Source organism: Columba livia, chromosome 13 (genome assembly GCF_036013475.1).
Source record: "Columba livia isolate bColLiv1 breed racing homer chromosome 13, bColLiv1.pat.W.v2, whole genome shotgun sequence".
In the NCBI taxonomy this organism is placed as follows: Eukaryota; Metazoa; Chordata; class Aves; order Columbiformes; family Columbidae; genus Columba; species Columba livia.
This window is the reverse complement of record NC_088614.1, coordinates 8,668,178-8,695,838: the sequence shown is the minus strand read 5'-3', so window position 1 is coordinate 8,695,838 and position 27,661 is coordinate 8,668,178. Positions and strand designations below refer to the sequence as shown.

Sequence of the window (27,661 nt, the reverse complement as noted above, 5' to 3'; positions counted from 1 at the left end):
CTCTCTTATTCTCTTCTCTGATTTGAACATTTCTTTTTTGCTTATTATATTTTAGCAACAAAAGTACAAATGTAATGCTACATACCTGCTGCACTGAGAGATCCTGATTTTTTGACAATATTAATTCCAGGCTTTTCCATGCCCCAGCGGCAAAGCACGGACTCAGTGAGATTTTCAATGGGTTTGGAGAAGGAAAATACCATGAGGTTTTATATAGGAGTTTTTGAGGAAGAAAAAGACAGAAGATATTGAAATAAAATTGTAGATTATTCTTTTACTAATATATTTGACCGAAAATTTACCTTCATTCAGTATTTCTTTCCAGGTACTTTAGTACTGAACTACCTACGCTTGTATTATGACAAATAAGCGCAGCTTCTTTCAAAGACACAGTTTATACAGGTTTATTGTCAAGAGAATAACGGTAGGATTCAAGTATTTTCCATTCAAGCTACCCCTGAGAAACTGATTGACAGAATTTTACCCCGCCTTCAATACAGACCTCCAACTCATTTGCACATAACAGATGTCTAGAACTTGCAGTGACTCAATCACAGCAAATCAGGTTTTGAGTATGTGGCAATGTAAGCAAGAAAACAGATAACCTAGATCACCTGGCATCCCACTGCGCTGAGTACATTTGGTTTATAATAGACATTCTCATTTAAATATAGAAATTGTGAAATATTACAGATCTTTATAGGCAAGGAACTAGTTCTTAGTTTTCATACTATTTAATTAAAGCTTGCTATTTTGCTGGAACTGAGACACCAAGGAAAGAACCTGCTCTGAGGCTTTAATCTGTTTAGTCCCCAGGTAGGCCGCGCTATTACTGGCAGTCTCCTCGAGGAAATAGCGGTAATTGACCATCATGCCACAAGAAGCAGCGATGCCCCGAGGGCTCGTGTCCGCCATCCAGTTTATCCGCCACAGCACCGAGCCGTTCTGGAGATGAAAATTTGCTACAGGATTAAGAGCATAGCCGCGATGCTTCTCTCCATACAGATACCAGGCACAGAGTCTCATCAATGGCGAATGGAGCACTTTGACTAATTTTTCTGATCTCACCCACTCATTGTTATTTAAGAGTTTCTTTAGTGTTTCAGTAGTAGAGTCTCCTGTGATCTCACAGATTTCTTGCCGCTCTGATTCTGTAAAAAGTTCATTTCTTTCTAGTTCTTTTGTTTGTGAGGAGAGGAGACCAACAAGCCACTTTGTGAACCCCGGGATAGGTGAAAGAGTAGAAAAAGTTTTTATCTGAGGAAGTTCTTTCTGCAGACAAAAGGAGAAAAAGAAATCATGAGTTTGGCCATAACTGACAATGAGAAGTTTGAGTGAAAGAACAACTGGTACCCTTCACTTGATGTAAAGTGAAGACTAGGGATTCTGAGAATAACTGATACACATAGACAAAAATATAAAGAAAATCACCCTGAGGGTAATACATTAGTGACTAGAAATACTTGGAGAATCAAGATTTTAACACTGACGGAATTAGAGTCCACACACACCATCTATATAAAAGTACTTATGCAGTCCTTACCAACACTGCATTCTGGTTTGTTATTTTATAGGCATAAATAAATAAATACAACTGTGTGCCATAAAGAAGTTAATCAGAGGAATAAGAGTTTTTCAAAAGATAAACTTACAAGTTTTCAAACCTTTTAAATATCATTTATTTTTCACATGCAACTATATGTTTTTAAAGTCAAGGGCATTTTATTATTTCAATTTATTGTAAAATCATGAGAGGCACAATTTCTAGATTTTAATGGAATCAAAGTATTTTCTGAAGTTTTGAAATATGTTCTTTATACAGGCCAGCTACTTTATAAGCTATTCCCAAACTATAAACGGAATTGATGAAATAGCAAGATAAGAAATACATACTTGCAGTAAAAAAAAAGTATCACATAATTTAATGACTGTTTTAAGAAAATAAAACTTCTACTAATTTATGAGTAAAAACTGTTGACTATGTAAACATGTAAAGCAAAACATACAAAAGGAAAACTGTGTGTTAGCTTTGGGACACGGTGACAAAAAGAACAGAGAAGGTTGTTAAACTCAGTGCCACTTGGAATTAACCAAAATTCCATCAGTCAACCCTGCTGAAGGAGTGGGGGGCAAGGAACAGAGGGAAGATGAGCTGAACTGCAACAACCACAGTGTTGTTTTAATTACTGTTCATATAGGAAGAAGTGGTAAGAAACAAGACATTTATCAACATTACAGAAGCATCTGAATGTCAACAGAAAATTGTCTTTAAATGACTACAAAACACATTTTTTTTCTACTTTGCGTATTACAGAGATAACCATTAAAAAGCCATCATTGCTCAGATGTTGCCTCACACTAGCAAATGTTGATGGACCACGTGCTGCGAGGTTGGTTGTGTCGCACCTGCGTTGCTGCATCCTCAGGTACCGCCGTGCTCCTGCCCCCTCAGGTACCGCTGTGCTCCTGCCCCCTCGGGTACCACTGTGCTTCTGCACCCTCGGGTACCCCCTGTGCTCCTGCACCCTCAGGTACCGCTGTGCTCCTGCACCCTCGGGTACCGCTGTGCTCCTGCACCCTCGGGTACCGCTGTGCTCCTGCCCCCTCGGGTACCCGCTCTGTTCCACACAATGCTGCCATCTGTGTCCTGCTTCATGAGGATACAGGATCCAGGGAAGGCAGACCTGGCATCTCCTCATTGCAAACTGGAGCCAAGCACCAGTTCTAATAAACTTCGATAACTGGAATAATATACAGCTGGTTCACCTTTTCCTTCCCACACAGAGCTTCCCAAACGGCTGACTGCTGTTCTGCTGGTGCCGGCACTATGATACACCAGCCAGCTCAGATCTACCACCTCCTCAGTTTTTGCCTAAACTGAATAACCTTCCGTGTTCTCGTTACCTGAAGTTCTTTGACTATTATACAGATATGTAAGTTAAATAATTTGTCTTTTGGGACCAGATAGGAACAAGGGAGGCAGACCATGTTACAAAGAAACACCCCATTTCATCTCCTTAGAGAACTGGATAAAGGTAAATTATTTTATAAAAACACGCTTTTCTGTATCTTACTGAAAAAAAAAAAAACACAACAAAACACAACTCCTTTTGTAATGAGAGTGCCCAGGAGATCCTGACTGTGTCATATTCTCAACTGCTCCAGCTACCATGGTCAGATAGGGCAATACTAGTAAAGTGTTAAGCTCCTGTGACTTTTTCAAGTCTGCACTAAAGGACATGATGATATTTTATTTCTAAGAGGAATTCCGAAGCATAAGTCTGTAACAAGATCTGTGAAATATAACTATCTGGTTTCATCACATATGCATTTCATAAAAAGATTCTTTGTAAATCTATAGAAAGAGATGCCTCTGGAAGGCAACTTCTGCTGATATCATAGCACCTCTCTGTACAATTTTAGCTAATACAGCATTTATAAAACAAAAAAATTTACTAAGGTGGTGCTCTTACTGTGGAACAGGACTGCAAAAGGCATGGATATAGAAAATATGTTTTAATTAAAAGAATGTTTCTTGGAGAAGGCAGTTAAGCCTTTTTAGAAAAAATTTCACCTCTGCTTTTGAAAAAGAGAGCAATGACCACAGTACACTAAAAAAATATATATATGAGGGCAGAAAAAAGGCAACAATGAAAATAGAACAAAGCAACTCCATAAACTTCAAAATTCTTTCCCTTACTAACCCTACACTAAATACTTCCCCATGGATATAAAGACTATTTATCTGCAAATCAATTCAAAATAACTTTATAAAATTTGACTACAGAAGCTAATGCACTCATTAAGTCTTCCTTTGATCACCTTCCATCCACCCCCTTGCAGGGTTTCTCAAATCAAGGAGTATACCTAATCATCACATTTGGAATCCAGTTTTCTTTAAAGCAGCAGGATGTTAATTAGTCCAGCAGAGGAGAGTTCTGCTCAGCTGCCTCCTTGTCAGCTGCACTTTCCTTGATTCAGCACTAACTCCCACCAAAGACAAACCCACAGCCCTGCTGGGGAAGGAGGAGGGAGAAAGATGGCACAAAAGTGAATTTTTAAAGACTACTGGAAAAATGCTTCAAGAAATTTGTTCCTGGAGAAGAAGCTGCTAGCTTTCAGTTTTGTCAAGATGGTAACGAGCATCATTACCTGCTGCTTTCATTTCTGCATCAGCACCACTGACCGGCGGTGACTGCAGTGACCGACTGTAGTTTAGCTGCTGACACACTCTGCTGTCAATGATCTGACCTTTTGTGTGTCAGCTCTTACTGCAGCCAGATGAATTTCTGCCCCAAAGGGAGGGCCACAACTCCCTTCTGAAGGATCGGTGACCCAGTGCCCTTCTGCCTGTCCACACAAAAACGATGGGTGACAACTCAGCAACTGCCCAGGATGTGACAGACCTGCAAATGAACCTTACGGTGCAGAAACACAAACCTGTAATAACGAGAAATACCCTTTTCATGTCAGCATCCTTAAGCAGCAGCAAATTCCCCCCAAAAGACACTGGATTTCAAAATGCGGTTTCATTCTTCGATGTCTTCATTCCCTGTTGTGGTTTAAAGTTCGTGTTTAGTCCATGACACAGAGAACACAAGAGACAGGGATAAATTGGTGAAGTTTACAAATTAAAGACCTATTAATGAGGAATCCTAAATGCGCTGCTAGAGGGAGTACAGATGTTACTATTGTGCATTGGGCATGAAAAAGAAGGGAAAAAGAAAAAGGTTGTTAGATGCTATTTTCCTCTAGGTAGGGATTCAAGGAATAGAAGAGGTGTTTCTTTATGACCTGAAGATGGGATTATATTCCTGAAAGGTGTCTTTTTTTTCCTAACTATATTGCTCATCCTATAAAAGAGTGTCTTGAGAACATATTCCTTAGGTTTCTTTCACAAATTCTTCACCAATGTTTGGGGTTAAAACCTGAGAGAGGAAGAAGGAAAGTAATGTTGAAATCTGAGCAGCAGAGATTCTTCTTTCAGGTAAAAGGAAAAACTGATTGGACCAAGAGGAAAAGCTGCTCACCACAAAGCCAAGTCTGGAAGTCTCCTGCACTATCTCTGCTAAGAAAGCACCATGTTGGAAAATACTATTTTGCTCCTCAGCAGAGCTCACAAATGGGGCTGAGCCGTGGCCATTGTGTTGTACGGTGACAATTCCAACCTCATCTCCCTTGCAAAGCCGAGAGGGAACCAATGCACCATCCATCCATGACGACAAAAGTGAGAATGAACTATTTCTTCCCATATTTGTGTATTTATAATAACTACTGCAAAGTTCCTAATAAAGTAACTGACATTTTGCTTCTTTGTGATATTGACTGCTCTTTGCTTATCATTCACTTTCAGGAGTGACCTGTTCACCAAGCCCTGCTCAAAATATTTATGAGGAAGTTAGTAGCTCCTACTCTATTAATAAATAAATACAAAATGGGAAATCGTGTGTATTTTTTACTTCTTAGGACAGATAACACATGGGAAAGCGACCCCATTTTGAAGTTACAGTACACACTACAACATATCTGATAAATGCCTGAGTTCAGGAGCTTATCTGAGGCAGCCATTTCTTGTAGAAAAATAAATAGATGCAGCCAAGTGTGCACATTTATGTTGTTGCTAAATCGATGTGCTAGTTTCTAAGGCTATTGGTGGAGATCCATTAATGTATATTTTCTTGTCAGAAACCCACACACCATTAAGAAACAGCTGCTCCTTTTGTTTGGGGGTAGGCTTCTGGTTTTGGTTGTCTTTTAGGTTTAGGTTTGGGTTTTTTTTTTCATTGCAAAAGAGCACAGATCTCTCCTGTCATCCATATCTCATCTGAAACTGCCTTGCACTCTGAAAGCTGTAGTCCAAGGTCACATTTTTCATCAATGAAAGCAAAGCCTGTTTTGGAAATGATGATCTCCCCAGGTCACCTAGATCAAATTAAGGTAGCAATTATCAACAGCCCAACCAGAAAGCTAAAATCTGCCACCAATTGTTAAGCATTCAATCGAGTCACACAGCAGCTATCAGTTTTCTCCCCCAAACGCCACAGGCTATAAAATTCTAAGCCGTTTTCTCAAAGGCTTCACCACAGTTATCTGTGTCTGTCATCTGCAGACTGAATTGCTATGATGTACCTTCTGCAGAGCTCCAGACCATTTAGAGTGTCTACGAACACATTCTGAATTAAATGTCTGTCTAATGAGAAATCTGTTCTCTCTGTCTACACATTCACCAGTACCCATCGCTCGCTAGAAATGCACCTTCCTGCTTGTTTTTGGGGTTGGTTTGTTTTCTTACTAGTTGTCTCAAATCATTTCAGAATCAAATTCATTTCTGGGAGCAATGCAAGCTTAAATTTAAGATATATGAGAGATTATTTCTGTTGTCTAGTCCCTGCTTCATATAAATTAATATAATCATGAGACTATACAGAATGCATAGGGAGCCTATTCTCAGATTTCTACTGGGTCCAAAGCTGTACCAGTGGACTAATGAGTTCATCCCACTGCTTGCTCCAAAATAATCTGAACAGATAACAATAGAAGGCTGTTTATAAAACCCTTCTAAATAGTTTGTGTAGCAAACCTTTGTCAAGCAACTACCAAAAAAAAGAAAAATCTCCTATTTATCACAGGATCCTTTCTGTTAGGATGCCCTTTGTATGCGACACAAGCTGCATCCCTAAGGGGCTGTTCTGATCTCCATTATATCCCTCCCCTTTACCCAATTATATCACAATACCTGTGGCAAATGCCAAATCATCGTGTCTAGGTGGAGATTACGGATTCAAACTGCAAACTGTGCACATATAAAGAGATGAAACTGAGGACCCATTTCTGTGACTCAACTTCATACGTCCTCCATCTGCTTAAATTAGTGGCAGATCATAAAATCTGGGGCCATTAACTCCTGTGCAGGGCCTCAAACTAACAGTGCTTAACATCAAGGGCTGGAATCTTCACCAGAGCCTCCGCTGCTGCAGTTTTCCTAACAAGCCTAATAAAAGCCCGTTTGCAAGAGAGACTTTCATGGGGGAATCTATACTCGACATACTTCGAAGGTGAGCAGTGCCACCCTACACGTGTTCATGCTCTGCAGTGTATGTGACCAGTTCATGGAAATTAGCAGGAAGATTTCTAAAAAATTAAGTTCCATCTTAACAGCACATTGATGAGATTTTAAGGAATCTGGTACTAACTGAATTTATAGACATTATAGAGTAGATACCTGCTAGATCAATGTTCCAGTACAGTTTATAAAAATCTCACCAAATAAAGACTTTAATGGCGGAAAAAAAGAGTGGCAATTAGCATATTTCTACATTTGTGCATGTCTTTTTCTGATCTAATGACATACATTCGTGACAGCTCCCATCTGGAGTTTTCCTTATGAAGAATGACAGCTGAGAATTCAGTTTGGAGGTTACAATGGCACTTACAAGTAGAAGTGTCAGAGCAGGTTAAGTTAAGGCAAAGTCTGATAAAGGATTTTTACTAGAGTACAAATAAAGTTCTTAGAGTTTGCAGTGCCCTGGGAACATATGAATCAAATAACATTCTGCAGATCAAACACAGCCACAAAAGTTAACTCAAATGGCAGGTTATAAAAGTGTATCATCAGTGATTCAAATATAATGAAAAACAAAAGCCTCAACCCCTTCAAATGGTCTCCTCTTCCCAAAGCATTTTATTATCCGTTAAATTAAAGAGAGTCTCAACTTACGTAACCTGGAACACTTGGTGATTTAGCAGCACTTTAAAGACTCATTTATTGCAAAGCCATGCAAAGGTTATATAAAAAATCCTCTTCCTATCAGAGACCTCAACTATCTATTTTTACAAAGGCTGCTGGAAGTTTGCTTAACGAGATGTAATTTCTGACCCAAGATTTTTTTGCTGAGGCTCTATTGTTTCAGCTGCTGCCACCGAGTCAACTCAGCACTACTGCAGTACCATTTGTCCCTTTTAAACTAAGTGACTATAATATTGCTTCAAAAATTATGGCCAACCTGAACACAGACAACCTTGGAAAGTCCTTTGCTTTGCTTACACCTGACCAAAGCGAGCACATGTGTGCGATTAATGCACTGAAGTAGGACCTCCAGAATTTTGGGAGACGAGTAAAACAGGCTGCCAAGAGTATCGCTCATCATCTGCTCTGCCTTTGCCCTGAACTATCTAACTCTGCAGGAATTTCACAGTGGAAGCATTTTGAAGTTGAAATACACGGCTCTTGTATCCAATGAATCAAGAACTCCACTGAGACGGGAGTCACAACATCTGCAACAAAAGTTGAATGACCTGGCATTAGAGGAGTGCATTAAATATTTCTGGTAACAGTGTGATGACTCAGGGTCACTTTGACAGATGTGAACAGGTAATGGGAGATGGTTCTTGCAGAATTCAAGACATCACAAAGAGTGGAAGAAAAACTATTAGAGAGTCACATCCATCATGAATAAACACTCCTGGATTATCCTTTTATCTCTTTTAGCCCGGCAATGGTACACAACAAGGTTCATCGTCAAGAAAAGGAAAGGTGTAGAGACAATACATGGAGGTCATTTACCTTAATATATTAACAGATATAGAGAATAAATATAAATAGGCAGTTCAAGTTTTGCCACAATTTCATATTCAACGAAGTACATGTCCAATTTACCATATAAAACCTTACTAATAATAGCACATTTTTCACAACATCTTAAAGCAGTGTACGAAATTTAAGTAGGGAGGAAGACCTGCATCTTTGGCACCGTATGGGAAGCCCTTAGCTTTCAATATTATAATAAAGAAGTTACTGATTCTTGAGGCAATGATTTTATGATAGGAATGTAATCAAAGGCATTTCAGCCAAACCGTTTCCTATTAATCTTGTATTTGATGAACCCTGAAGGGCTGGATTTTACAACACTGAAATGTAGAAATGTTATAAGTATAAATAAGAAACACGTTCTTCTGTTTGACAGATCAAATTTGGGAACTTGCACACAAGTTATCTAAGTATGATATGACTATTTTCCTTTATAACTCACTCATAACTTTTCTAGTGTTATAAGCAATTTAGTGATGGACAAATACGTTGTCAATATGATTATTTTATGAGAGCAACTCAATTATCCAGAAATTATTTTTCAAATGTGAGAGCACGTAACTGCATGAATTTATTCCAATTTCCCCTCATTTAAGATCAGACAGATGGCCCAGCCTAATTATACCTGGACTGCTGCACTTTAGACAATTAATCTAAAAGCCATTCCAAAAGCAAGAAGCAACAACATTCCGTCAAAATATCCATTAAAAATTAAGTAAAATAAAAAAAAAAAAACTTTAGGGCAGCCAGCTATGATTCAGCCATGGACTAATCAATCATTTTGTAGAAATCTGGTGCATCCAATTTCAAGTTATTTTTGTAAGCAGAACCGAAGTTCTAATCACAGACAATTTTCCAGACTTTACTAATCCAGATGTTGGAAGAATGAATATAAACACAAGTAGAGACCATTACTTTTAAGTGGTAGCTTTACTAGTAATTTAAGTAGTAAAGAGTATTAAATAAAATAATGAACTCAACGCAGGGTACATTGAAGGTTGATCTGTTACAAGCATAGGGGAAGACTTAGCAGCTCCTTGCCTTGAGCCGTGACACAAAAAGGAAACTAAAACAGTAATACAAGTGGAGGAAACTGGCCAAGCAGCATCTGAAGTGCACCCTGCAACACCTACCTGCAGCTCTTTTACAACCCGTTTGATGAGGTAAGTCCCAAGCTCCACACCTTGCAGCCCCTGCTGAGTCAAACTGATGGAGTAGAAAATTGCTGTTGTAATTTTGTCTGTGTCTTCTGTTTCTGAAGGTGGCACTTCTTTCACTATGGCCTGGGAAAATTAGAATAAAATAAAAAAGTAGTAGTTATTATCATCATTATGGGGCCCTTCTTTTTAACTTTCAAATGAATTAACACTTTTCCCCACTGTTTTATTCCTTATCTTCTGGGAGAAACAACAAAAAAATCTAATCAAAAAAGCTGCTTATCCATTAGCAAGTGCAGGAAATAACTGTAATGTGGATTAAAATATTCAGAAGTAATCACAACTGCTTTGAAGTTTTAATCTCATTTGCTACCTTTTCTTACATATTTCTTATCTTTTCTTGTTCTTCTTGCACTTGAGCAAAACTCCAAAATTTCAACTTACATAATACAGGAGATAGATTATTGCTGTAATTTTTAAGTGGCAATTCTCTCATCTCTTAATAAAAAAAAAAAAAGAAATAAAACCAAATATTCCCAAATTATAAAGGATTATGGATTTTAAAAGAAGTAGATTGCAACTTGAGCACTTTGCTGTGTACTAAATGCATCAGTGACTGTACCTGGATGCTGCTGGAGATGTCACTGGTTAGTGCAACATGCAAGACTATCAAGGGCTCTCCTGGGATTGCACAGTGAGAAAAAAAGTAGCATCTTCTATATGACCCAACTCGACGCTTCATATCAACCCAGTTTCTAACAGGATGCACGGCTTCAGAGCTCAATGAGAAAATAAAAAAAAAAAGATAAAATTATATCTTTCTTTTTTTCATTTCAAAATAGAGATTGGCTGCCAACCCTACAAGCTCAGCACTTTTCCCACTGATGTCAGTGACAAAACTCTCCAATCAAAAAAGGAGAGTCAGGTTGCAAGTGAAAAAAAGTAAAATTCATCAGCAAACAGCAACAAAGTAGATTGTAAAGGTGCTGCATACTCGCACTCTCTAGTTTTATTTGGGATATGCTTATTACATAGCTGAGATTTCACGTGCATTTCTAAGCCATTGAATGAGTCTGAACACACCTCTAAGGAATTTGTTTTCCCAAGCTACAAACTAGTCTGTTAACACTCCCAGTCTTAAGCACTTCCAGAACTCTTTAGAGATTCATTTTACTTTGAGCCTTTTATATAACAAAAGGCCACACAACAAAGCTTTGATTCTGTCACCTTCACCTTCATCACTACAACTTGGAATATTTGGCAGAAATTCAGAAATAGCTGTTGCAGGATTTAAGGAAGGGGAGCCTCAGTGCACTAGAAGTAAAACGTGCTCTTGAGCATTGGGCACCCCATGCCGCATCAGGTTTAAATACTGATTTTCCAGCAACACTGCTGGTGTAGACTGAGGGGAGAAGGTGGTGGCAGCGGTGATGGAGGCAGCAGCACCAGTGCGAGGAAAGAGAGTGTGAGAAGACAGAGCTGCACAAATCTGCGTTTGTAGGAAAAGTACCAGCAGCACCTCTGGGAATGTGGGAAGAGTAACTAAGAAGGCTGGAAGAAAATACACCAGTTTGTGAGTGCAAATGTGAGCGAAAGGATCAAATTATGAGACAAGCGATCCCCTTTACTGTTTATCTAATTCAGTTTTAAAAAGTGTCCTCTTAGTGTGTTAAATGCAACTATTCCTTAATTATACTTAGCCAGTTGAAAAGCAGTCTCTTGAAAATCGTGGATCTGGGCAGTCACAGCATTTCATCACCATTTCATCCATGAGCATCAACAACTTTTAGCACTTACTCACTAATTTTCTGGAGTACTTCACAAGGTGATTGCCAAGTGACCCGTTCCAAGTTCAGGAATCCTGTTGAGAACCACTCCGAAAGCATGTTCTTTAAAACTCCACTCATTTCCTGAAAACAGAACAAAAATGGACGTACCTGCTAAATAAAGTAGGTAGAACACACAAATGTGAGTAAAGATAACCTTGTTTCCAACTGCAACATGGGGAAGTATATTAGAATAGTTTTGTTTATTCTGGCTTTAAGGTACTTCCCTCATGAATCTTGTTTCTGCACAGCTCTCAAGCTTTCAGAAAACAACCACAAACCATTTTGGTCAAACACCCCTTGGTGTAGTGAAAGTCTCCAGGTATTTCAGGATTATTTGTCATGTTTTCTTTTGTAAGGGCACATTGCAAGCCAGAAAAACAAGCTAGAGTTGTCAGACCTGGGGTCAAACTAACAGACTCCTGTTTTTTGGAACAGCATTTCAAGCTGCAGTCTAGCAGCTAGGAGGGAAAACTGCGGATGGCTGTGCTCCTGTTAGGCATTATTTTGAACACGCTGCTCTGCATCCATTGGCAGTAACACAGCTCAGACGGCAACGAGTGACTTGGGAGAAAGCCAGTTATACTACACGGATCCTGGTAAAAGTGGAAAACCTATGAATCAGATGCGTTTTGCTTCTTTGAAGGACCTACAGGTTTAGCAAGCGTGCTCCATACAATGGGACATCATGGTGCCCAAATGAACTGAAGGACACTTGTCAAGATGCAGAACGCATTACCTGAGAGCAGCCCTGCGGAAAACTTGGGGGTACTGGTGGATGAAAAACTGGACACGAGCTGACATGAGCCTGTAGCCCAGAAAATAAATTGTATCCTGGGCCGCACCAGAAGGAGCGTGAGCAGCAGGTGGAGGGAGGTGATTCTGCCCCTCTGCTCTGGTGAGACCCCCCTGCAGTGCTGGTCCAGCTCTGGGTCCTCAGCACAGGACACACATGGACCTGTTGGAGCGGGACCAGAGGAGCCACAGAAATGATCTGAGGCTGGAACAGCTCTGCTGGGAGGACAGGCTGAGAGAGTTGGGGTGTTCAGCTGGAGAAGAGAAGGCTCCAGGAAGACCCTATTGTGGCCTTTCAGTGCTTAAAAGGGGACAATAAGAAAGGTAGGGGACAGACTTTTTAGCAGGGCCTGTTGCAGCAGGATAAGGGATGATGGTTTTAAACTAAAGGAGGGGAGATTCAGGCCGGACATGAGGAAGAAATTGTTGGCCCTGAGGACGATGAGAGCCTGGCCCAGGTTGGCCAGAGAGGTGGTGGATGAACCATCCCTGGAGACATCCCAGGCCAGGCTGGACGGGGCTCTGAGCAACCTGAGCTGGTGAAGATGTCCCTGCTCATGGCAGGGGTGGCACTGGGGGAGCTTTGAAGGTCCCTTCAACTCAAAGTATTCTATGATTATAGAGCTACTTCAGGCCCAAGTTTCAGCTCTATAAAAGCAATGCATTTGTAAGCAAAGAAGAAAGTAAAGCAGATGTGCCTTCAGCAATGATTTTGGTAGAAAGGAATATTGTTTATGGGGAATTACAACTCCATTCAAATAATCTGTCAATAATAAATAATGAAGCTTTATAAAACAACAGGGCAGCATGTAGGGCAAAGAAGCAGCACAGTCCCAGCTGGAAGGGACCTACAACCATCATCTAGTCCAACTGCAACTGAGGCTGTTGAGAAAACTTCTTAGTGCAGAAAGACACAAAGCACTTCATACTATCCCAAACTGTGTTTAATTCAACTAAACTGCACAAAATTCGGAGTCGTGTTTGATATAATGGTATACGCAAAGTTCTGAAAGGCTCGACCCCAACAACGCCAGTGTCAAGTTAGGTTGTTGTATTTTGTAAATTTAGTGGTAAGTAAATTATTATTTTCATTGCAGAGGCTTTTCTAGTCATAAAATTACATCTCCAACATTTCATTAAAAAGAAAATAAAGCACCCATTTATTATTCAGCATCCCAATTTTAAATTTGAGCAACAAGACATTCTCAGATTAGTATTTATAATCATAGGCTATGCTTCAGTTTCTATTAGCCGAGTATAATAAATTGTGATTACTTTTTTTTTTTTCATTCCATGTTCTTGCTACAAGGCAGTAAATTACAGGCTTTTTGATCTTCACATCAGGTCCCTATTTATTGAGCAACAAATGGGAAAACTCTTTATGAAAAACTTAAATTATTCTTTTTTATTATGAAAACCCACCTCTCTGGTGATGGAACTATTCCAATTTCCCTCTCAAACTACCAAAAAATAAAATACTCCTTACAATGAAAATACATATACAGGTATTTACAGATAACCACAATATGAACAGCAGTAATTAACGCTCCGTGCACACCGAATGGATGGTTCAGTTACTGTTAGTTATTGGTTAGATATATGACAGGGCTACAAGGGAAATATTCCGCCAGCCTCCTGAGAGCTGAGTTTTTCCATGGCTTTGCAATGTTTGAAGTTTTTAACCTGATATGCTTCACTTGGGCATACTGACTTACAGACCTACTCCGACATTGCCATGGGTTTAAAAATATAGGTACAGAATACTCCGGGTGAGATACTGACAAATGTACCCATTAGTAAAATGAAATTCAATAGTGTGACACAAATAAAAGGGAAATGTTTTCCTGCTTTTTTATTGCTAATAGCAACTACTGCAGCAGAAATGGTAGTGCTGAGAACTTCCCCAGCTCTTTGATTTTATAGTCTGATGTCTTATTCTTAAAAAAATGTATTACCCTCCCCTCTCCATTTTTGCTCATTATAACAATGCGTGCACAAGCATTTTCAAGTGACTCAGTCACCTGCATATGTTATTTTACTGTAATCTCTTGAACAAACACAAAATAGAAATGCATCATCAACCAATATCTAACAGTGCAAGTTGCTTCTGTGTTGATATATCTTGAGGAAATAGAAAATATTTTATATTTACAACACAGCAGTGAGCAATCCTTGCTTTAATAGGTCTTTCAAAATGCAAAGTAAAAACTAAGATCTGTCTAAGAAATATTTTAGACAGTTTGGGCAAAAATAAAATCTCAGTAGGCCATATAATGCATTCGGTAATTCTCCTCCAGCATCAAGAAAATCCCTTTAATTTTATTTCCACATTTCCTTGTCAGTGCAGATGTAAATACACAAAAGCTGTAAGATTCTTATTGCACATTTGCCTTCATGTAGGTGTTACGGGTACGCTCAACACCTTGAGCAGACCAGCGGTAGTTTGGTACCAGCTCCAAAGGAAGCAAAATCTCATGTAGAGCCTATACGCAAAATATTCTGCCTTCAATCCAGTTCAAATTCCTCTAACAAAATTTAAAACCACTTTCCCTGATTATACAAAGGTCGGTGTTTGAATCTTTCAGAAAGCTTTAAGAAAAAAAAAAATCAAAACTTCAAGGAAAAGTCCAATTTTAAATCCTTGTTGTATTCAGGAGTGGTTGCTATTAATGGAAAAATAACCCAAATAATTATGATATTTCTTTCTTTGTAGTAGACCAATACAAGCGCAACAAGATTACAAGTACACTCCAACTACTGCTTAATTATGGAAGCAGGTTTATTTATAAATCAATTTGACAAAAATGCTATCATTTTCATTACCTCTTGCCAGCAATTTGAAACTTCCACTGACTTTTTCTAAATCATATGGAAAGATGAAGCATATTTTAAAAGCAACAGTTGAATGATTTGCTACCTGAAATAACAGCACTGTGAACTTTTCTACAGAATCCATATTTCAAATGCTGAAACGGAGTAAGCAAGCAAAATATAAAAAAATCTCAAGAGGAAAATGCTGGCACAGAAGTAGCACTGCAGGTGAGAGGGTTCTGTGCAGTAAGGGGAAGAATGACACTCGGGAAACAGGTTTGCAGCAAATTTCACTCTGTGCATTGCAAAGGCTCATCAGAAAATCAACTAATTTATAAAGACACAGGAAAACGTCCATGTCCTTTGGTGGAAGGAACAGAACACATGGAAAGTACGGAATAGCAAGAGGAAAGAAATTCAAACAGCACCATGAAGAAGAATTAAGCCCAGCTTGACTGTAATTTAACTTTTCAAATGATGTCTTATTTGCAGTACTGTTTTTTTTGAAGTGGTCACCTTAACATTATCCATGAGGCTCATGATAGTAATAACTGGTTCATATATTTAATATAACAGAAAACCAACCTCTGGGACAGATTGGGACAGATCATGAAGAAAAATTCATCTTTACCATATATCCTGAATACATTTTTGGTGGACTCTTTGGAAAAAAAGGGCTGTATAGCTTCAAATATACAGTTTACTACTAAATTTTTGCCATCTGATTATCAACAAACTTGTGTCAAGAGTATTCATCATCTTTTACACATCCACAGAAAGACATTTACTATGTCAAAATAACTTGTCACTGAGGACACCTATAATTTTCCCGTCTCACTCTAGGTGACAATTCTGCCTTCTAATAACTAACTGAAATAGAAACTAAACCTTATTTGCAGCATGTTCCTCCTTTTTGCACAATCTGTCATTTTAAGTATTTCCAATGCATTGTTCAGGGTTTATGTTCATGATCTATGGAATTCTTCCAGTAAGGTAGTCACCATTATTCTCAATTTCTCATAAGTCAGCTTTTTCAACCCAATCTGTCATATGTTGGATCCCAACAGCTACGGCACCATGACATCTGATTTAATGGACACTGCTAAAATATTTCAGTGACTTCAGAGTCTTTACAAGTCTAATAATGAGACACATTTTGGCACACAGTGCAGCCAGGCACACGTCACACAGTACATAAAGTCTGAGTAAGGCATTTGCATTTCTTCATTTACTTTAAACATTAATTCACCTTAAGAGGTGATTTCTGAAAGACAACTGACGGCATTACGAAGATGTGTATACTTGGGAGTAACTGAAGGCAACACTGCCCCACTCTGCAGTGCATCATCTACTTTGTTAATGATTCAGGGACAGCGAAACCAATGGCGAAACAATCATCAGGTAATTTGCACCTCTTGTTTTAAAATAAGACCTTAAGAAATTCAGGCAGACAATAATTCATCACATGTAACAGTGAATCCTGACACATTAACATCTACCCCAAGTTCCGGAGCTTTTTGATATCTTTTTTTGTCTCTCTCCTGCAGTTACGGAAACCAGCAAAGAACCACTCTAAAACTGTCCTCTACAAGATCACAAAATCTGTTATGGAACAAAAACATTTCTCAAGACTCAAATCCTTCATCAAAAAGGAAAAGCATTCAAACAACGCCTCCCACCCCCAAATCTATAGCCTCAATATTCTGCCATAAAGTTTCCTGTGTTCTTGACATTTAAGTCTCAGAACAGGTAATACAGTATCTCACACCTATGGCTTAAGGTATCAAATTAAATACATGTGATCTCACAAACCACTCACGCCAGCTTGTAATCAGCTCCATTGCGGAGGCTGTCAAGATTTCCTGCAGGTTGGGTTCTCATGGTTATTCTGACACTCGCAATTGAAACAAATAGATTTTAAAGGCAGAGCAAGACACTTATTTCAGAAGCAAAATGTAACACCTTTCTCAGGCCAGAGCACTGGAACAGCACACAGTTCTAGGTCTTGGTTGCTGTGGAAAACAGATGAGAATGACTTAAATAAAACTTCAAATGGAAAAGAAACAGTATCCAGGGTAAATTCTTACAGCCAATACAGTCACAAAAAACAATGCAAACCAGTTCTAGCTCAATCTCTCCTGGCTTATGTGCCAATTTATCACCAACCCTCAGTTACAGAATATATCACCTTTGAAAATAAAAGTGATCAACAAGTGCAGAAAAAGACTAGGAGAAGAGATATGCAGAATAAAGCCCAGTTATATGATAAAGCCAAACATTTCAAAAAATACTTAGAGGATAAAACATAAAATGCTTACAACAGCCCTTTATTGAAGCTTTAGTTTTGCAGACAATATTTTCCTACTTTCAAATGGGTCTAGTATGATTATAAACATATCACATTACTTGAGGGATGTACCTTCAGCTGTTTTACACATTTCTATCCTGCTAATTTTTCAAATTCAGTCTGTTTTTACTTAACATGACCCAACTGGATGTGGTATCTTAGCAATGCCCTTGCTACTTCAGTTATGTGATGACTGTGGTTAATTGACAGCACTGACAAAAAACAACTTTTCCTTGTCAAACTCAATTTGTATCTGAATATTGACAAACAAGTTATGGTCAGTGCATTTGAACAACTTGTGTCTTTCTTTGTGGCCTTCTGGGAAGCCCTGTCAGCTCCTGCCACTGTCATCTTCAGCTAGAAGGGACCCACAAGGATCATCAAGTCCAAATCCTGTCCCTGCATATGACAATCCCACAGTTCATGCCGTGTGTCTGAGGATGTTGACCAGTCTCTTCTTCAACACTGTCAGACTTGGGGCTGTGACACCTCCCTGGGGAGCCTGTTCCAATGTCCAGCACCCTCTGGGTGAAGAACCTTTTCCTAATGTTCAACCTAAACCTCCCCTGGCACATCTTCCTGCCATTCCCTCAGGTTCTGTCATTGGCTACTATAGAGAAGAGAGTACATCATTCCCTCTTCCACACCCATGTCACCTCCTGCACCGTGTAACCAGAGGGGATGTTCCACCTCATCTATTTTCTACACACCGAGTTAAGTCATGACTCCTTTCTCCTATTGATATTCTTCATCATTAGCATGACACAGTTGCCATGTCACCATATCACTGAAATACCAGAGAGAATGCAGAGGAGGTGATGAAGCTGGTGAGGGGCGTGGAGCACAAGTCCAATGAGGAGCGGTCGAGGGAGCTGGGGCTGTTCAGCCTGGAGAACAGGAGACTGAGACCTTCTCGCTGTCTACAACTACCTGCAAGGAGGCTGCAGCATGGAGGGTGTTGGTCTCTTCTCCCAAGTAACAAGTGGTAGGACAAGAGGAAATGGCCTCAAGTTGTGCCAGGGGAGGTTTATATTGGATATCAGGAAAAAACTCTTCCCAGAAAGGGTTGTCAGGCATTGGAACAGGCTGCCCAGGGCAGTGGTGGAGTCAAGGTTTAGACAAGGTTCTTAGGGACATGGTTTAGTGCTAGAGTTAGGTTATGGTTGGACTCGGTGATCCTGAGGGTCTCTTCCAACTGAAACAATTCTATGACTCTATGACTCTACCAGCCCCAGGAGTCATGCCACTGCATGCCACTCCTGCAGCGACCTCCTGACACAGCTTGGCAGCTCCAGCACCAGCTGTATCATGTCACACTGCGTCACTGTGGTGCTTCCTCCACCGCCCCAATGCCAGCGCTTCCCAGCCTCCCACCCCTACCTGAGCTTGCAAGCCCATTGCTTCACACCACGGAGTGCTCCCCTCCCAGCAGAACCTGCTGGGTTGCACTGAAGCTTGCTTGCACTGAAGCTTGCAGTGAAGCCACAGCCATTGGGAACGGGCTTTGGTCATGTCCCACCATGGAGACCCCAACAGTATATCGGATTCATGGGCCACTCTTCAGCCCAACGTGGAGGCGCCATGAGCGTCAAGTCCAAAACCCCATCCCCTGCCAGAGCCGCCCAACCCCAATCCAACCCTCACCTTGACATGAGGCCCGTCCACCGCCTTGCTCGCCAGCCCCTCCACCAGGTCGCCCCTCAGCTCCACGAGGAAGCGCAGCCCCCCCTCCAGGCGGCCCAGGTGCTGGAACAGCCCCCGGTACTGGGGGTTGAGGTAGTAGCGGAGCCGGTCCTCGGCCTGCAGCAGGGCCCCCGGCTCCCGCTGCTGCTCCCGGGCCTGCAGCACCTTGGCGCTGAACTCCGCCACCCGGCCGTGGTCCACGCCGAAGTCGCGGGCCAAGCGGGTGAGGAGCTCGGCGCGGGGCGCCCCGGCCGCCAGCCCGCGGTAGAACCGCACGAACTCCGCGCTGCGCAGCTCCGCCGGGGGCGGCGCCTTCTCCTTGGTCTCGTAGGGCGGCAGTGGCGGGACGGCGCGGCTCAGCAATTCCTCCATGCCCGAGGGAGAGGCGGTGCTGGAGCCCGCCGGGCCCTGGCGCAGACCGGCCGCCACCGAGACGCGGCGCAGCCCCCACGACACCGCCCAGGGCCCACGCAAGAGGCACCGTGGGCTCAGACACGGGCCCAGGTGGCTCATTCCGTGACAGCCGGAAAACACCCTCCGCCAAGGCCAGGTCGCGGCACCGCCCTCGGAGCCGCAGCGGGAGAGCTGATTGGCTGGTGTTACAGACTGCCAGCCCACCTCACCAATCGAGAGCGAGAAGAGTGTGGCGGAGTTGGGCTGGTGCCGGGCGCCATCTTGAGCGTGGCGCAGCCGAACGGGTGACTGGGCTGGTTCACAGCGGCCGTGCCTCGTCCCGGGTTGGCCACCGTGCCCAGTTGCTGGCGCTTTTTCGTCGCTCAGAGCTTCTCTCTCCCTGAGTGCACTTTCCGGAGCCTTCGCTGTACAGCCCGTTGGCTCCTGTATCCTGCTCACCTTTGGCTCCCATTTTTGCCCGACCCACCACTGTTCCCTCATAGTGGGTACAGGGGTTACCTCACAGCCTGAGACAGCCCATGCCAGGCTTGCTGGTATTTGCTCTGAAATAAGTGCAGGAAATTGCACAAATTTGATTGTGTAATTGGAGGACACGGCCCTGAGAGACGTGTGACCTTTGGAACCTGTAGCTAAATACTCCAGTTGTGAGCCCAAAGTTCTCTAAAGTGCATCAGGACTATTGGTGAATAAAGTTAAACATATGCTGCTCTTGGTTCAGTCTTACAAATATGTATCTGCCTCCTTTCACGTTGCATGTGCTCTGTCCTTCGTGGTGTTACTTGCCCATTAAACCAAGCAAAACGCATCAGTCACGTTGATGTAGGTGAGATTAGAATTGAGCAAAAATTGTCCTGACCTTTGGAAGCACAGGTTGGTTTTGATTCTCAACATTTAAAGTAAGAATTGAGGAGGGTATCAAGCCCTCTGCCTGTGAAGAGATAGACAAAAACAGAGCACTACTGAACTACAAATGTATAGAATGATATGGAGGAAGAGAGGAGAGGAGAAGAAGAGAAAGAAGAGGAAAAGAAAAGATAAAAGAAAAAGCTACATAAGTAGTATAGCCCTGGGAAACTGAGGGTCCTAAGATATCCTCAAGAGAGGGAAAGCATTACTCAGAAGCATTACAATACATGAAAAATACTTTTTTTTTTTTTTTTAAAAGCATTTGAATTCCACAGGCAATTAATTAAGTTTCAGAAATCCCCTTAACAACTTTACAACTTCATTTTCAGCAGAAGTGAAAGCCCTCAAAAGTTGGCTGTTTAGTCCTCCTGCTTAATCTCTAGAGGAAGCAGGTTGTCAAAGCAAGCTGCTATATTATATTCCCAAGATAATGTTTTCAGAGACAGAGGAATGAGTAAGAAAAAAAACATTATTTCCTATGTACACTGTTTATAGACAGCAATGCTGCAGTTTTAAAAATCCTGCATAGAAATCACTTCTGTTCATTTTGACAACCTTCCCAGATTGGCATCAGTTACAATTCTTAAAATAACAAGGTTCTCTTGTGTAACCCACAGGCCATAAAAATAGCTGCCTGTATTGTCCATTGACCAAAAATATCTTGATGTAAGTTATAAGGCTTTGTAAAGCAAGAAGTTTCTTTTGAAATCTTCTACTGTTTCTTATTTTTGCCTGGGGAAAACTATTATCTGCTTCAGCTGCTGCTTGATAAATGAAAGCATGAATTTCTATCAGGAACTGAGGGCACTCGTAGACTTTAATGACCCTGACCAGTCTCACCTGGGACCTTCTCCCACATCCTCCCATGGGCCCAGGAGCCCATTTCAGAGAGAGATTTTCTGGCTCACACTCCTGACTTGACCTTACACCCTAGAGCTGCTTATGAATCTGGACTTGTGGTTGAACAAGGCTGCTACCTGGGCCTGCCCTGCTCATCTAGCTCCGGTATGGTGGGGCTGTTATCACCTCTGGCTCCTGTCCTACCAGCCCTTCTGCTCCCCAACCCTTCTGACACATGTGGGACCACCGATTGGAAGGCAGATAAGCATGATATTCAGGTCCAAGAGCTTGTTTTCCTTGAAATAACAAAATCCTTGCTGAACTTTGGAAACAAATTTATAATGCTCTTAGAAAATGCATTTTTTTGGTCTTTGTTAAAAACTGAATGTTATTATCAGAAAACTGGAGTATTGAAGGAGACTAATTACACTTCAGTAATTGTAACTTTTGCCACCAAGCAAAAAGAGGAGTGTATAAAAGATGGACAGTCAATCTGATTATTTTTATTATTATTTTTCCTCGTTACACTGTTCAGATGTTAAGTAAAAATAAAATTAACGTCCTGGATTCTCTACTTGGTACTTACACGGTAATGAAGACTGACTTATGCTAGATGTGAATATATTCCTTGGGTTTTTGTTGGTTTTTTTTTGTTTGGTTGGTTGGGGTTTGTTGGGTTTTTCAATGTATTTTCACTTTTGTGTAGAATGCCATGTAAGTGTATGTAGGACAAGTGTCTTAAATGACCAGACTGTGCTACTGTTAAAAAGAATAGCAGAACTTCAATTAACTTCAAAGGAAACAAGATGGAGCTGTGCATTTCCAATATAATCTATGTTTGTGCCTGCACAGTGTTAATTCAGGGGAGATTTACAAGGAAATATTACTCCCCACCCATCATAAAGGATTCATGATTATGATTTTATCTTGTGTGTAATAATGGGCTGCATAAGCATAGTTCTCAAAGTATTTTTTCGTATCTACTAAAAAGTATTAGCAAGACCTATTTGTTTAATTGAAAACAGCCCTTTTCAAGTTTCTTTTAGGAAAAAGGCTGAGAGATAATAAAAGGCCTCTTCCCGTTTTTCTTTCTAGGTTGGTGAATTAGTGGTACTTACAGCGTTGTGTCGCAGTGGTAAGCTGCCTTTCAAGCTCTAAAATGTGTTTTGTAATAGCTTGGAAAACACTCTGTAAAATGACTTTAAATAAGAGAGTAGCCCATTTTGAAGATTTCATAAATCTCATAAGGTATTGAAAAAAAAAATCTGTTGTAGTTACTTAGTAAAAAGCAGGGTCTTTTCAGCTTTTGCACTAGATCTTCAATTATTTAGACCCTCCAGAAAAGCAATTCTATATGACACTCTGAGGCTTGTTGTGTTACGACTCCCAAAGCTGCCAGTTTAAAATTGGATACCAGTGTTCCATTGTCAGAGCTGTAGCCAGTGCTTAGCTTTAATCTTAATTTTAGATAAATAAGATACTGTTTTATGGAGTTAGCTGGCTTTAAGCACACAAGGCTTGTACACCAAAGCTACAGAATAAATCTATGCTCTTGCTGAACTATTTTATTAGAGTTACATTGTAAGGCTGGCTGGGTTCAGTGTTTTATTCCTGATTCTTCAGATCTTCAAGTGCTTGTTTAATTTTGCCTGCAGCAAGTTGTTCTCTGGGTAATGAAGTACTGAACAGGACAGGTGTCAGCCTTTGAGATCCAATCATGGTAATATTTGTTTCAAGTGATTAATCTTCCTGTATTGAGTAGTTCTCTGAAATAATGGTTATGAAGCGAAGAATTTTTGTTTAGGTGTCTGTAGAATCAGAACTTTTATGATAAAACTCTGCCTTTTTTTACCGACTTTATGCTTGATAGTGGGCCTAATCTATTTCTCAGCCTCAAGTGTTTTATAGATTTTACAAAGAAAGATAAATACTCTTGGAGATTTTAAGCAATATCTTTAATATTGCAGTCTATAGTTAAAATGAATGTGATGCGCTTTTATTTTCAGTCCTGGGTCCTAAGTACAATGTTGGAAGTTGCTAATATTCTTGTGGACACTGACTTGATTTCCTTTATTGTCTGATGCTTGATTTTGCTCTTACAGGGTTTGATAGTAAATAGAAGTGGAATATAGTAAAGTGTTTATATGCAAATGTACTTCACCCTTGTTATCACAGAATCTTTATAATTAGCACAGAGATTGGCAGCACACAGACATCAAGCTTCTCTTTTCCCCCCTATTTGTGTGCTCATGAGAAATGGCAACAAAACTCTAACTTCTTTTTTAGTATGAAAAAGGTTAATGTTACTCAAAGCTGCTCCTCCACCCCTTTATAAATAGCCCTTTTTTTTCCCTTATTTGGTCTTTTTGTCACTTTGAGAAGTCTTAGTTGATGACTCAGTTCTTAGATAATACTTCTATTAGTGTTCCTTGATATTAATTCTTGCTAAGGCTTGGATGTCACATTAGAGGAAAATGAGGCCAAAGATTTAAGCAGATACTTTTAATTATGACTGGCTATAATGTTGGGTGGACAGAATCCTGCAGGACAGCATATGAAGCTAATCTTCTTCTTTTCTGCATGAAGCTCTTAAGCTTGTAGCACAAATCAGACAGTACAGTAACAATTTCTTCCTTATAACAGTTATTCCTAAACGGATGTTAGTAATTTTTCTCCTTGATTGCTGAGCCAGATTTTTACACTTGCATGAATTTGGATGTCAAAGCAGTAAGCTCTTAATTAAATTACCTCCTAGCCTGCAGAAATAAGGCTGGATGTAAGAGTAAGAAGCTATCTCCCTGTTTTCCTCCTTGTAAAAAATACTAAATTTTTAAACATAATGGGATGAAAAAAAGCGAGGAGGAAAAGGAACAGAGCTCATCAGGAGTGGGAAGTTGCATGAGTCAAATATGGAGGGATTATGAAAAGTAATTTGTATTTTATGTGTTTAGTAAAAGAAGTTGAATGAGAAGTTTCTAGAAATATTTATGGTTCTCTGGGGGAGGAAATAGAACTTTTCGTCTGTCATGACAGGGTTATAGATGTTCAGCTGAACTCACCTGTGCTCTAACTTAGATTGTGAATGCTACACAAAACTGTGGGAACTTCATAGTTTTCATTGCATTCTGGTTTTTTTCTTCTCAATCATAAAAAATTAGATGAATAGGTCAATACAGTCCAATGAGTCTGGCTCTGCACTGCTTAGGGAATAAATGACCTGAAGCACTGACAATCCAAGTGTCTTTTATTGAAGCAGAGTCTGATTTCTTGTAACTGGATTATGTGTAAAGTGGTTAGTTGTCCGTGAGTGACCTTGGCATTGCCCTGGATGACCAGTCTCTCTTTCTCTACAGTTAGTGTTTTTCCAGCCCCTTCAAATTCGGTTTTAGGCATTTGCAGATTTAAAGGATTTACCAGATCATATGAGGAGCAGTTCAGGATGCAACATAGTTGTTTACTGTGTAAATGTTACTTCTTTTACAGTTAGTATTTAAGTCTAGAGGGATGACTGTAGGCTGGCTGTAATAATCCTATGCAAATTTATTTAGTCTCTTCTATGCTAAAAACTTTCACGAATTTTATTAAAATAATGCGAGGATTGGGAAATTGAGAGACGTGATAAATGCTTTACACAGCATGGAACTCAATATTCAGGAAACAAAATATTTCAAAATCTTTTTCTTGTATACTAGTGGCAATGAAAATAACACCTTTACATTGTTGTTTTCAACAGACTTGATTTTTAATGTTGCTGGAGTTTTGAGGAAATTAGTTTTGAAAATTATCTGTTGGAATAGTTGTGCTTGGACTCTGTTCTGTTGTCACGCGCTGACTTGCTCTCTGAAATGGAAACGCACAGGTGCTTTTATTTCATAAGGTTACCAGGAGTCTGATCACATGTGTGATGCTACAGGTGATGCACTGAAGTGTTTACAGTGTTTAGTTTGTGTATAAACCCAAGAATATGAACTGCAAGGATGTCAAAGCTTATGATACCAACCTATTAATGTCACCAACTCTGAAGGCTTCTAAAAGCTCAATTATCACTGAGGTGTCTCCATGTTATTCCCACAGTTTCATATGTATGAACTGCCGGTGAGGAGAAGGTGATGCTTATTTTGGTCATTTCTATTGTTTCTGTGCCTTTACTACATACTATTTGTTGAATTGCATAAAGTTGTTATGACTGTGGAATTAGAAATAAAATAAAATTAGTGCTTTGTCAGCCGGTTAATCTGTACTTTTGAAATAGTTTGTAAAAGAGCTGTTACTAGTGAGTGAGAAATACATACAGGTTAACTTCTGTACTGCTCATCTCCCCAGGTTTATTCCCACAGTCAATGGGAGGAGAGGGGTTCTTCAGCAGGAGACTGTGTTCATATCTCTCCATTGACTGTAGAGACATCCTGGAGTCAGTCCTCAATGTTACCAAAGCAAACTAGCTGTTACAGTATTTATTTCTGTTGTGCCTTCATATCACAGGGCAGAGACTTTATATAACATTCATAATTATTGTGAACAGGCTGTGGGCCTGGAGGTCTGGACCCTCAGCCAGGGCCCAGCGGGCTCTTAAGTAATGTTACTAAACCTTTAAAACTTTCTTGCTTAGTAGATTTTTTTCCCTGCCAAAAATGGATCTTGATCTAGTTTATATACTAATAAAATGCATCTTGGAGATAAGTGCTTTAGTGTGCTTACTTCCAAGAGTTGCAAGTAATTTTATTTTTGGGATTGAGTCAACTTTTTCCCCATCAAAGCAGCTCGTTATAGTACTGCAGAATGGTGGATGTTCAGTCACACTATCGTGGCATTTTGTAAGCATTACAAATTTCACCCTGAGGCTCCCCAGTATATGTATGTGTATGTATACATATATGAAGGTGCTGTTATGCTGTTGCTTAGAGGTCTAAATGCAGCTGGAGTATAGTTCATAGTTTTCATTTAAACTTTTATTGATTATTACCTGCGAACTGGAACATGAAAACCTCTGCTGTGCAGAGGTGTATTTCATTTAACATGACAGTAAATACAGTTATACAAGAGGGAGAAGAATCTTAGAGAAACTTGTCTGATGTTGCAGATGCCTTTGTGCAAATACTGTTCTGGTGGCTGTTGAAATCTCCAAAGGGTAGAAACAAATAAGTTGAGGCCACAACCTCAATTTACAGCATAACAAAATTAGAAATTGAAAGGGTTTTGGGGGAATGCACCTCTTAGGAAGAAATTCTGATTTTTTTTTTGTTGCTGTCTGTGTGCTGCTGTGTCTCTGCCATTGTAGTTGAGTGAGGTGCTGAGAACGTGCAGTGCTTTTGGTCTTCCTTTTTGCAATGGGTAGAGACTGGGGCTAACAACTTTTCAGAGTTTTACACTGGTTATAGTTGCAGGATTTTAAATGTAGATGTGCAGTCATGTTTATAACTGATTATAAGCTAACACTAAATATGTACTTAATGGATTCATGGTAATATGGTGTGTTCAGAGGGCTTGGGCATTGCGAACCAAATGGTCTTTGTTCCTGCATCTCTGGTGTTTACATCCACCTGGGATCACCTTGCTTTGATGTGAATGGATCAATGTGCTCAAGCTTCAGTTATGAGTGATGAATAATATAAGAACTAGAGGCTAAACCAATGAAATAATCTTATTTTACATACTAATTGCTGTACTATTTGATGTTTTCTTCAAAGCAAAAGCTTTTATTGCCAGTTTAAGTTGAATTTGTGTGGATTAATGAAGATTAGTACAGGAGTTTAAAAAAATACAAACTATAGTACTTTGTATAATATTCATTAAGGACAAGAAAACACTTCAAGATTAAATTGCAGAATAACAATTAATTGTATGATATATATATATATATAATAGAATTGTACTTTTTGTCTTGAAAATACTAAGTGAATGGCTACCCTGTAGATGCGTTGCAGGAAGAACAGCTGAAACTGGTACCTCCCTGAGATTCCAGCTGGGATCAGCACATGGAAATTTTAGATCCTTGGCAGGAAGCAGCGTACCTCTGGAATTGCTGAAGATCTTTGGAAGTGCTATTCAAGGTATATAATTATTCATGTGAAACACAAGAAAGAAGAAGGCTGAGTGTTGTGATTCTTTCATGGATGTTTTGTTATTTTTGGAAGTGTTTGCTATATTCTTCTGTTTCCCGTTCTTTGATGAGAATTGACTTGAAGTGCAATTTATTCCCTGGCTGCTCTATTTGCTTCTGGATGCTAAGGGAGCAAAGTGTCAGAGCAGACAAATTCACTTAACACTGGCTGATTGGGTCACTGGTGTCACCAAA

The 27,661-nt window shown here is 40.1% G+C and overlaps 1 protein-coding gene across 1 annotated transcript; it reads right to left on the bottom strand.

The window, feature by feature from the left end:
- Positions 1 to 376: 376 nt before the first annotated feature.
- Positions 377 to 20,115, bottom strand: MLYCD (malonyl-CoA decarboxylase). The gene is made up of 5 exons (XM_021290729.2): positions 19,168 to 20,115; positions 11,542 to 11,654; positions 10,367 to 10,523; positions 9,721 to 9,870; positions 377 to 1,272 (listed from the first exon to the last, which is right to left on the bottom strand). Exons 1-5 carry the CDS (start codon positions 20,098 to 20,100, stop codon positions 739 to 741), a joined length of 1,887 nt encoding a protein of 628 aa, XP_021146404.2. The 5' UTR covers positions 20,101 to 20,115; the 3' UTR covers positions 377 to 738.
- Between the last annotated feature and the right edge of the window lie 7,546 nt (positions 20,116 to 27,661).

Bases quoted from the DNA above. Each gene is read 5' to 3' on its own strand.
- MLYCD (XM_021290729.2), bottom strand. From the start codon at position 20,100: ATGAGGGAACAGTGGTGGGTCGGGCAAAAATGGGAGCCAAAGGTGAGC. The intron at 11,655-19,167 runs GTGAGGGTTGGA...TTCTGTTTTCAG, and splicing joins TGGACGGGCCTCATGTCAAG to GAAATGAGTGGAGTTTTAAA. The intron at 10,524-11,541 runs GTAAGTGCTAAA...TTTCTCATTGAG, and splicing joins GTACTCCAGAAAATTAGTGA to CTCTGAAGCCGTGCATCCTG.